At 47.4% G+C, this 11913-nt stretch overlaps 1 protein-coding gene across 1 annotated transcript in view; it reads right to left on the bottom strand.

Annotated features, from left to right (window-relative positions):
• Window positions 1-7058: 7058 nt before the first annotated feature.
• Window positions 7059-11913, bottom strand: part of LOC147696838 (uncharacterized) — an 82090-nt gene continuing 77235 nt past the window's right edge. Inside the window, exons 3-4 of the mRNA XM_086936076.1 lie at window positions 10696-10853; window positions 7059-7888 (exon numbers count right to left, since the gene is read on the bottom strand). Coding sequence (XP_086792202.1) covers window positions 7059-7888; window positions 10696-10853 — 988 coding nt within the window. The remainder of the gene's footprint in view (window positions 7889-10695; window positions 10854-11913) is intronic.

The following is an 11913-nucleotide window of genomic DNA, read 5'->3' as shown; positions in this document are numbered from 1 at the left end:
CCGCATGCCTACTGCTAAAGCCTGTAGGGATGTGTAGGTCGCAAAAAGATCAACTTTTTCTTCCACCACTCTCGGTATATTGAGTGCTATCAGCCCACCTTTTATTTACAAGGCCTATAAATGACTGCAGTGCAACATGGATTGGTACATCAAAACAAAGCTAACGTTTTAAATATATACACATCATCATGATGCAGCCGAGACTACTTCGCTCAACTCTTAGGGACAACTAAACTATGATAACTGACATAGGCCATTCTGTGACTGGTGCTGCAGATGCAAATGCTTTTCTAGTGCTCTGAAACTGTTAAGCCTGCCGGTAAGTTAAGGTCTATGCCGTTTTCTCAATAGTGGTTTATGGCAAAGCACACATTTCAGCCTTTGAGACAGGATTGGCAGTGGGAGAGTGTATACATTAATAGAAAGTGAGCGTTGGTTCCATCTGGGCTGTTTGTTTTCAAACGCAGTTCTGTCTGGCGCCGCCATTTTCTAAAGATGGACATTGTGGTAAATCGATTAATCTACAATGAAGTGGAGGCCCACGTGACCTGTACAAGGATTGAGAGATGTAGCATTAAGAGTCTTTTAAGGTTCACTGATTAGCAATTTACATACAGTGAAAGAATGTGTTTGTTTCTGTTCATGGGTGCTTTAGCTTGTGTGTGTTGGTTTGTGTATTTTGTAATGCACTGAGAGGGAGCACAATGTGTACTAGAAGCTGCTTGCCTGCTTTGTTGTTCTTCTACACATCTCCTAGCCCTCTGGTATAAGGAACCTAGCACAGGCCCTCCTGCACCTGGGGTGCTTGCCCTAATTTATTAATTTATTTATTTATAGAGTGCAACATTTATCCCAGAGGATGTCACGGCGCTAAGGATTGCGGTAACAGGTGGGTGGACGAAGTTGAGGGGCCAAATCAGACTTTTGGGAATAGATGTGTTTTAAGTTTTTTCCTAAAGGCATTGTAGTCTTTGGTCAGCCTAAATTCAACTGGAAGCTCATTCCAGTGCTGTGCCGCCAGGTAAGAGAAAGAACAGCCTCCTTTTCTGGATCTGTTTATATTTTTTGGCTCGACAAGAGCGGGGTGTTGCGACCTTAGTGATCTGGCGGGGGTATAGAAGTGTATTTTGTTTTTAAGGATCGTGGGACCTGTGTTGTGAAGTGCCCTAATCCGGTAGGGACACACCATGTAACCTAAAGTTTAGGAATATCTGTGAGCTACTTAGTGTCAGGGGCACCTCATGACTTTCGGCAGGGGAAGCTTATCATCTTGGGTTACTCTTACATCTGACACTAGCGATGGATGGGCATAGACCCTACAAACTGTGGCATTGGCTGGCAGTGCAGAAGGCACGGTCCTCCTAAAAAACACACACCCAAGCCGATGTGAGGTCCAAGAGTTGCAAGATAGTGCTCAATGATTTCTTTGGGTTGGGAATTACTCACAGTCACATATGTCACTACAGCTTCATGAAAAGTGTTCTCAGTTGGCCTGCCCCGTCTCATATCAGCCTATTAGATGGAGCTTGCCAGACAATCTTATGCTTATGGGGCAGGAGTGATGTCATGTCTGGCCCAGGTGACATGATGCCACTGCAAAAAAGAATTACATTGTTAACAATTTGTGTAAAAAAGACAAATAATTTTACAGTCCTTTTGGCAGTAGTCACCCTACTATCAGAATGTATTTTTTCTAAATAAACTCACAAAACTTTGGATTGAAAAAAGGAAGTTTAAATTAAACATGCGGTTGAATAGTATTGCCAACAGGCTGCCAACCGCAAAAGGTGAAATTAAAGTTCACATAACAGAATCTGAATTGGATTTCTTTCAAGAAACATTTACATAGTTCAGGGTTACCATTTCCGTCTGGGCTATTGTGAAACCCAAGAAGTTGTTGCTTGGCTTTACCATTATGGTCCGGGATGCCCGCCACCCCTTCCACCACCAATCCCAATGGTAGGAGACAGACACAGTTTGAACTTTTGGAAGGCGGGGGGGCCTCACGACCCCCCCGGCCGTATTTATTAAAATATGAAACAAAATTTAAAACTTTAAATTAAAACCTTTCACGTATCATGTACAAAATTCAACTTTCATTACATTTGATGAAGACAGGTATCCAGGCTAACCTTAACAAATCTCTAATACAAAGATTTTTCTAACCGAGTCTAACATCATGACATAATGCATTACATACGAATTTTGTACATCCTATCATTAAGGGCCAATGGCAAGGTCTTTACCGGTGTCAGATCCCTATCACCAAATTTCCACCCTCACGTGTGAGTGGCGCATGCGCCGAGGACTTTACCCTCGTAGCCAACTGTAACTTCCCTTGTCGTGGGGGCCCCCTTTCACTCGGCGCCATCTTAAGGTCGTCCGAGTTCCCGTGCGGGGTATCCGTAAGAAGGACAGCGTGGACTCCCCCCTTTCCCCGCACTCTCTTCCGCCGGAGCGGGTATCCGGCCCCCGGGAAATTCGTGGGAGGGGCATATAGCCGTCTCCCCCAGGGAGGGGCCTATGGCCGTTTCCCCCTGGGCGATCCCATCTGTAATGGGTGCCGCCCCCCGTGGGAGGGGCCAATGGCCGCCTCCCCCCGGGCGCTCCCATCCATAATGGGTGGCGCCCCCCCAGGGACCTTGAAATCACTGCTCACCGATCATGACCTTACCGCCCGACCGAAGACTAAATAAATACGACAGTTAGTTACCTACTAGGGGGGAAAAAACCTATGCCTAATTTAAATTACTGCTAGGTATATCCAATGAACTATAACATTGCTACAAAGGAGAAAAGGTCCTATAGCAGAGAACGTTCTTTATTGCATACATTCCATTACATTTCTACAAAGGAAAAAAGGCCTATAGGCAAGTATTCAGTTGCATGCATACTTTTAGCATTGATTTAAGATGAGAGCAACGATTCCAACAAGACGTTTATTCATTACAATCAAATTGCGACTTTTGTTTACTCCCAAACTTCTGCAACAGGGGCTGGTGGGTGGGGCAAAAAACTGCAGCTTGTTCCCTTGAGGGCTTACGAGCGACGAGTGGTGCAGCCCTCAGAGCGCAGGAACAAGAGGACGCTTACCTCGATTCCCGCACCTTTTATCTTGCAGCCGGAAGGCGGGCAGCGTCTCCATCCCGCCCAGAGGTGCACGGACTTCCGGGCGGGTGTTAGGACATCTCTTTTAGGCGGCGGGGGCGTGCTCCAACCACGCCTCTATGGGCATACCGGCCGGGACACGCCCCCGCCCGCAAAAGGTTTCCCGGGGGATCGGGGCACCCAGCCATACGTTCGGGGTGACCGAGTGGTCTCCCCTTTCCATATGGTCCGGGATTCCCGCCACCCCTTCCACCACCAATCCTAAAGGTAGGAGACAGACACAGTTTGAACTTTTGGAAGGCGGGGGGGCCTCACGACCCCCCCGGCCGTATTTATTAAAATATGAAACAAAATTTAAAACTTTAAATTAAAACGTTTCATGTATCATGTACAAAATTCAACTTTCATTACATTTGATGAAGATAGGTATCCAGGCTAACCTTAACAAATCTCTAATACAAAGATTTTTCTAACCAAGTCTAACATCATGACATAATGCATTACATACAAATTGTGTACATCCTATCATTAAGGGCCAACGGCAAGGTCTTAACCGGTGTCAGATCCCTATCACCAAATTTCCGCCCTCACATGTGAGAGGTTACCCTCGTAGCCAACTGTAACTTCCCTTGTCGTGGGGACCCCCTTTCACTTGGTGCCATCTTAAGGTCGTCCGAGTTCCCGTGCGGGGTATCCGTAAGAAGGACAGCGTGGACTCCCCCCCTTTCCCCGCACTCTCTTCCCCCGGAGCGGATATCCGGCCCCCGGGAAATTCGTGGGAGGGGCATATAGCCGTCTCCCCCTGGGAGGGGCCTATGGCCGTCTCCCCCCGGGCGATCCCATCCGTAATGGGTGCCGCCCCCCCCCCCAAGGCAGGGGCCAATGGCCGCCTCCCCCCGGGCGCTCCCATCCATAATGGGTGACGCCACCCATAGGGACCTTGAAATCACTGCTCACCGATCATGACCTTACCGCCACAGGCCAGATAGTTGACCGACTATCTGGCCCCCCCCACACCTCCTATAGGTCATGTCTCCTCAATCCCACTAACCAGGCTATCATGTCTCCTATCAATAAGTCATTCCCCACCCTGGACAGGTGAACCCCATCATCTGAATAACACTGATCCCCCCAGATGCACCCATGAGGTATGCTTTGAAGATGAGCAGAGCGAAATAATTTCTCCATTTTATTGTTGACCCTCTTTACCGAATGGTTCAACGCTGTAGAGGACAATCCACCCCTCCATACCTTCCTCGGAATCATGTGTGACCAAGCTATTGTAAACCCCGGGAGCGTCTTTGCTAACCAACTAACTGCAGAAAGTATGTGCTCGATTAAAGCTCGTCTGCCCAACCTTACCAAGCCATTGCCCCAAATGTGCACTATGACTACAGATGGCGGTGACCTGTGCCGCCCTAACAATTCTTCCACAAAACTTTGCAGTCGGTCAATACACAGGCCGCCCTTCCCATGGAAGGGCACCCTGAAACCATATTCCTCAGATGTGTGGATCGCATCATCTGTCTTGAATATGTCTGCGGAGTGCCTCACGTATGAGTGGCCTACGACCTAGACCACTCGTCTTCCATTCCTTGTTCCTGAAGTGGTGGTTAGATGATACTGGGCCGGTCCCAATTTCCGCCCTGCGTCACAGGCTCGTGAAACTGTAATCCAAACAAAAGACAACAAGCGTGAGTGCACTTCTTCAGTAACTTACAACATGTGCAGCCGCACGTACCGTTTGAAACAATTCAAAGACCAGCGGCCTAATTGTTTCACATTGTCTGCCTGCAGACCCCCAGCCGTCGCTTCTGTAGCGGCCCCTATCCTGAATGAATGAGTCCCAAAATCACTCGGGTTCAAGCCCGCAGCTGCAATCGTGCTTGCCAGCACCCTCTGGAACTGAAACTTTGTTAACGGGGTGCCGTCAGCATGTCGCAGCAAGGCCCCCCCCCCCCAACGTTGCCAACCTTTGTTTTAGGTAGGCCCCGACATGCCTCACTGGACAACTGGGACTACCTGGAGCGCGCTGTAACACAATGCTATTCCCCTGGGCCTCCTGGTCTGTCTTTGACCTGGCTATCGTGATCAGCAGGGAATCCCCCCTCACTTGCGTGTGGTCCCTGCGCAGTCCCCCTTCGGTGTCCCTTTTGTTGGCAGCCACTAGTTCGCTTACCCGTAGGGCCCCTTAGAACGCCAGCGCAAATGCTGCCCGGAATAGGACAACTTCGCTAGGTGAGGAGCATGTCTCCTCCAGTTTAGCCAACAAGGAGGTCAATCTGTCAAATCCTATCGGGTGCCTGCTATCCTTTTTTCGACCCTCTAAGCGCCGCCAACCGCGCAGTGCTTTTCTGACTATAAAGGAGTCCGTTGGGTCCCTGATCCCTTGGAGCTGAGCCATAAACGATATGTCGGCCTTATACCGACTGGCGGTTGCCACCGACCGGCCTTCCTCATGAAGTGCCACTAAAAATTGGGTAAAGGATCCCCCCTGACCCCATCTATGCTCCCATGTAGGGCCCAAAAAGGCGCAGAACGAGCGGAACGCCCCTTCATAAGCTTTCCTTGTCCTGGGCACTAAACTGGCAGCCACAAGGTCTTGTAGTCCGGGGCGCCGATTTGCCATAATGCTTCGGGAAATGGCGCTGCCACTACCCTTACCGAAGTGGAATACTACATTTAGTGGTTAACCTGTATTTTTATAGCATTTGAAGACTATTTTATGCCAATTTTAGTATTCTGTAGTATTCTTTTTGTGAAGGCTAGTGCATGAAGACTACTGATATGTGAGTGATACTTCTTGAACACTAACAGAATACTAAGCAAATACTTATTTGCTAATCGCATAGTCTTCATTTACAATGCAGAACCCTAACTAACAGAATACTAAGCAAATACTTAATTGCTGATCGTATAGTCTTCATTTACAATGCAGAGCCTACTGAATACAAACAATTTGAATACTATACCCAGACTACTTCTATTCAAGCTGCAATTTTGTGTCCAAACTGTTAAAGCTAAACCGAATGGTATGGATAGGCTAATAATCACAATATTAACAAATAAACAGGTACACTTGCATAGGTGGGAGGATCTCACAACTTCCTCAATTATGAATTAATGGTCAAAGTATTCCAATACACATGAACAATATGACTATTTGGGTTATTTTCAAAATGTCAAAAGATAAAGTAAAATTATAAGGGGTTATATCCGTAATGCAATCTCCACATACAATGACTGAGACGCACAGAAGCACATTCATTTATCAATGAAAACTCTTGGAAAACTAAATGGTTCGCAGAAATTTAATTTTCTCAAGTATATACATTTGATAATAGCACACAACAGTGTGAATTCCAATGGATAGAGGTGTTAAAACCTAGCTTTTACACAAAATTAAAAATGTATTTAAAATATATTTAAAATGTACTTCTAAAAACATTTGGTAAATGTAAACACATAGCCTTACGGGTGCCCTGGTAATTACTGGTTTACAGTGGGGGAGAGGGTTGCAGTTAAAAGAGATGTGTAACATTTCCTAGTAATTACAGGGTGAAGTATACTAACCCCCAAACCAGTGTTCACACCTGCCGTAATGTATGGTATAGACCTTTTAAAGATCTGGGCATGTAGATTTTGGTAGGGATCACAAGGTCAATCTTAGAATCAAGTACATGACTCAATTAACCCCATTGATGCTCATGACGAGCTCAGCTCGTCATGAGGTACACCCCTCGTACACTCATGACGAGCTGAGCTCGTCATGAACAATGGGATTTCAAATTCTCCAGCACTGCAGGAGAATAATATGAGCATCGATGGTGTTAAACAATTGAGAATATCCAGGTGACCCCATACTGTGTTACATAACAGACAATGTAGTTCAATCCACTATGAGCAGAAAGTGGCTCTTTGTTGTGGTAATGCTAATACAACAGCATCCACTAATCTCTCTCATAGTGATTTGGGAATTCGCATACAAATGACAATTTTGTGGTACAAACAAAGCAGCAACTTCCTACTATTTCTGAAATATATACTGCTATTATCTTGTTCCAACTTGGGTTAACTTGATGGACATTGCAGTCACTGGAATAGGTGTTTACACAAGGCATTGGATTTAATAGTGCCAAGTTGTGAGTTTTTCTATTTATGTCTGTGACCTGGATAAATTTCAACACTTTTCCAAACTGTATTTCTGAATTATCTAAATATTTTATTGTACTTTGGTCCCGTCTGACTAGTTTGTTGTAGTTTGCTGCATACACATAGCAATAACCCTTCCTTAAACTAATTTTATCATATGATGCTACTTTCCTTTCAAAGTATACAGAAACTCTTTTTTGAGCTGCCAGGAACTCATCATTTGTTAAATCTTTTATAGTCACTTTCCCCATTTGAAAGCACCCATCTATTATCTCCATTCTCTCCACACGTATCGATGGATCCATACGTTTATTGATTGCATTTTCTATCTCGCCATCAATATTGCAGGTTGCTTGATGTAATGGTATCATCTGAATTAATGTCACAGTATTTAAAATTTGCATTTCTACATTTTGTGTTCCAGAGATGTGAGACACTATGTAGCCATTTAGGTCTTCAAAATGAAAACAGTTATTTGAAAAGAGTGGCCCATTGTGGCGTACACAGTCTGAAAGATGCACTAACTGATGAATATTCATAGTCATGAACCTCTGATCATACAGGTCTGCAAAAATTTTGACAAAGGTGATGGCGCTGGCCCGGCTGAGGGTAAAGAATCCCTGAAAGCCTGCATTTTGAAATGAGAGAGTGCATCAGCTGCATTATTTGGTACTCCCGGCACATGTTTAGCCCTGAATTGTACATTTAGTCTCAAGCATTTCAACACAATTTCTTTCAACAATCGCAATATCCACTTGCAGCGTGCTGCTTGCTGGTTAATGCACTCAACCACTGTCATGTTATCTGACTAAAATACCACTGAGCAGTTTTGGAACTCCTCTGGCCAGGCAGACAGTGCTACCCAGATGGGGAAAAGCTCTAGAAAACCAATGTTGCTCGTCAAACCACTTGTCTCCCACCATGCTGGCCATTTCTGGGCCGACCATCGGTTACCAAGGATCGCACCAAACCCTACACTGCCCGCAGAGTCGGTCCATAAACCCAATTCTGCTGACGAGGCCGGGGCTTTGCTCCAGACTACTCGGCCGTTGAAGTCCGCCAAGAATGCCAGCCAAATGAGCATGTCCTGGCGAACCTCTGCCGACAGTCTCGTGTGATGGTGCCCCTCCTTGAGGCCAACCATGGCCTGGGCAATGGATCGTGAGAAAGGGCGAGCCATCGGAATAACCCTCAATGCAAAGTTAAGCTGACCTACTGTTTGCTGTAGTTGGTGCAGTGTCACTTTGTCGTTCCGGAGACATTGCAACAGGGAGGCCGTGAATTTGGCGATCTTCTCCACCGGCAAGCGGAAGCAACCCTCCACGGAGTCTAGTTCGATACCCAGAAACTCCAGGGAGGTAGTTGGACCCACCGTCTTACCTGGCGCCAACGAGTACCCCGAAACTCCGCATGAGCACGCAGAAATCCTGCAATGCTCGTGCACAGTCCCGAGAGCCCGCCGGGCCGAGAAACAGGAAATCATCGAGATAATGCATCACATGTTGGTGCCCTGAGGCCTTCGAGAATACCCACTCCAAAAATGAGCTAAACATTTCAAAATAGGCAGATGAAATTGAACAACCCATCAGCATGCACATATCCATGTAGTACTTCCCCTGAAATGCAAAACCCAACAAGTGCTGATCCTGGGGATGAACCGGAAGCAACCTAAATGCTGATTCGATATCCGATTTTGCTAACAATGCCCCGGGGCCTAGGCGATTCAACATTACTACTGCGTCATCGAAAGATGCATACCTTACACTGCAAATGTCTGCATCAATCGCCTTATTAACGGAAGCCCCCCTTGGTGCATATAAAGAATGAATGAGCCTGAATTCTCCCGGTTCCATCTTGGGAACTACCCCTAATGGGGAACAAACAAAATTGGCCGTTGGTGGTTCACCGAACGGTCCTGCAACCCACCCCAAGTGAACCTCTTTTGCGATTTTTGTGGCGGCCACTGCCGGGTTGTGTTTAACAGACAGTTGTTTTTTGCATGAGGGGGCCCCCCGAAAATTACCCGCCGGGATCCTGAAGCCATACGAGAAACCATCTCGCAGGATCCCAGTGGACACATGATCAGGGTATTTGTTCAGCCAGGGAGTCAAAGCCAGAATATCCACGGGCGATTGCCTGGACCTCCGAGGCACCGTGTCAATCTTGCTTGGTACCCCCTTTTCCTCCAGAATTATTGCCTCTGGATCGGCAGCTCGTTTCGGGGTGGGAGGTGTTGCCACAACCTGCGCAGGCATGCCTGAACCTGCATTTTCCCTGCAGCCTGCTACACGTTCCTTTGTTCAAACCCCAACATACCCCTCGCTTATTCCCATTCCCGCCCGATCTAGACGGAGTATCTCCCCCGTAGGTTGGTCGAAATGGCTGTGGCTGTCTCTGCTGAAAGGCCCTGGAGCCAATTGCACTCAACCCTGATCCACCCGCCGCACCCAGCAGGAACTGCGCATGCCAAGATACAGTATCCAAACAATCCCAAGTCAGTGTTTCATTAAACTCTTTTGCTTTTCTAAATGCCACATCATACCCTTTCCATTCTTCTCCTCCATATTTCTCATGGAAGCCCGTGATCCGGCTCTGGTAGCAAGCAAGGTCTCCCAACAGTTCTGGTGTTCGCTCACCCACAATCGTTGCAAAAACAGAGAAAGCCCTGATCCAGTTCATCATGGACTCTTCTACCCTGAATTCAGCCATCTTTGCCCTCCATACACTGGGGTGCCAAAAATCCTTCTGAGTTTTGGCATATTCTAACTCACGATTGTCTGTCAACAATGAAAACATATTTATATATTTGTTTCCCCACACCATCTCCTTCGTTGCCAGAGGAACATGTTGCGCCAAGTATTCCCGCCTTGAGGGTACAGCGCCCTCCCCCCTTATTGGGAGCGATCTCTTACCGGCTTCCGATGTACCTCCGGTCGTGTCTGTCGATTCCTTCCAATTTTCGACCGCAGCCGGGTTCACCACCTGCGGAGAAATGGAAGGCACATACGCTGCCCCAGCGCCCCTTGTCTGCCTGAGCTGCTCGATAATCTGCCTAGCCTCTTCGGCTGGGTCTTCCACAGCCGCGGATCCCCCGCTCCCTTCTTCAACCAAGGTAACACAGCCGCCAACTGAATCGCTAGTTCGGGAGGCACTTGGTCGTTATCCAGCCGTGTGATAACCACAGGGATTGGCAATCCCCCATCTGGTGTGGGTACCGGGCTGGACGCTGGTGCTACTGGGACCAGCAGGGCCTCAATCTGGACTGGGGCCTCACTAGGACCCGCTTTCCCCTTATTCTTTTTCCCCTTATCCCCCCTGGGGTAATGTTTGGCAAAGCAGGACCCACGATCCTCTTAGGTCGCCCTGAGGGCCCTGCTTGGGCCTCCACCTGTTTCCGAAGGGCCGCTAAGCCGCGACCCAGCTGATCTACTTTACCCAACTTCCAGTTAATCGCCAATACTTGGCTCACCAGTGTGCACAGCATTCGTTCCATCTTGGAGCTCTTTCCACCCTTCTTACCAGGCATATCTGCGTTTTGTTTTACCTCTGCCTGTTCTCCAGTAGTGACTCGGACTCCAGCTGCGCCTCGACGACTGAAACAGAAAAACAACGATTATATGTTCAAAAACTGCAGCTTGTTCCCTTGAGGGCTCACGAGCGACGAGTGGTGCAGCCTTCAGAGCGCAGGAACAAGAGGACGCTTACCTCGATTCCCGCGCCTTTTATCTTGCAGCGGGAAGGCGGGGCAGCGTCCCCATCCCGCCCAGAGGTGCACGGACTTCCGGGCGGGTGTAAGGACAACCCTTTTAGGCGGCGGGGGCGTGCTCCAATCACGCCTCTATGGGCATACCGGCCGGGACACGCCCCCGCCCGCAAAAGGTTTCCCGGGGGATCGGGGCACCCAGCCATACGTTCGGGGTGACCGAGTGGTCTCCCCTTTCCATATGTGCTCTCTATAGTGGGAGACACTTTATCAATGTACATTAAAGACATAGAAATATGTCCATTGTGACAGAGCTCCTTGTAAGGCAAAATGCATATTTTCTTTTGAGGAAGAAAACATTTTTAAATTTGCTCGACCTGCATCTGTTCTAGAACAGTCGACGAACGGTCGTTACACCGCAATACATTTAGATTGCTGTCACTACAGTGCAAGTCATTACATCAACTTGCGCTGTATGGCGCTCACCTGCTGCACTATCATTAACTACACCACTGACCAGTGCCCATAAATTAAAGTGAGGGACTTCTTACACTGTTAGTGTTAGTTTTGAAGAAGTCAATCTCCACAGAGATCCTTTTAACATGATGTAAAATAAAATAGTGCTGATTCCAGAAATATAGAACCTCACTACTAATCGTCAAATATATAGAGTGAATTTGCCAATTTCCACTCCACTTTACTGCTCTCGTGGCTTTCAAAGATTTACCAAAAAACCTAATTATGAGCTATTGCAAAATCAAACTGAGCCCACTGAATTTTGATCAGCCTCTGCATCTGAACATCTCTTGGTGAATATAGGGAGGTTTCTCACTGATTGTGAAGATCATCAATTTACCTTTTCCCACCAAGGAGTCCCTTTATTTGTTTTTAACACTCTTCTCCATGACCTCTAACTCACTCTGTCTGACTCGCTGAAGTCGTATCAGCAT

This window comes from Lissotriton vulgaris, chromosome 8, assembly GCF_964263255.1.
Source record: "Lissotriton vulgaris chromosome 8, aLisVul1.2, whole genome shotgun sequence".
NCBI lineage: Eukaryota > Metazoa > Chordata > Amphibia > Caudata > Salamandridae > Lissotriton > Lissotriton vulgaris.
Note: the sequence above shows the minus strand (reverse complement) of the source record. Positions and strands in the feature narration are given on the sequence as shown.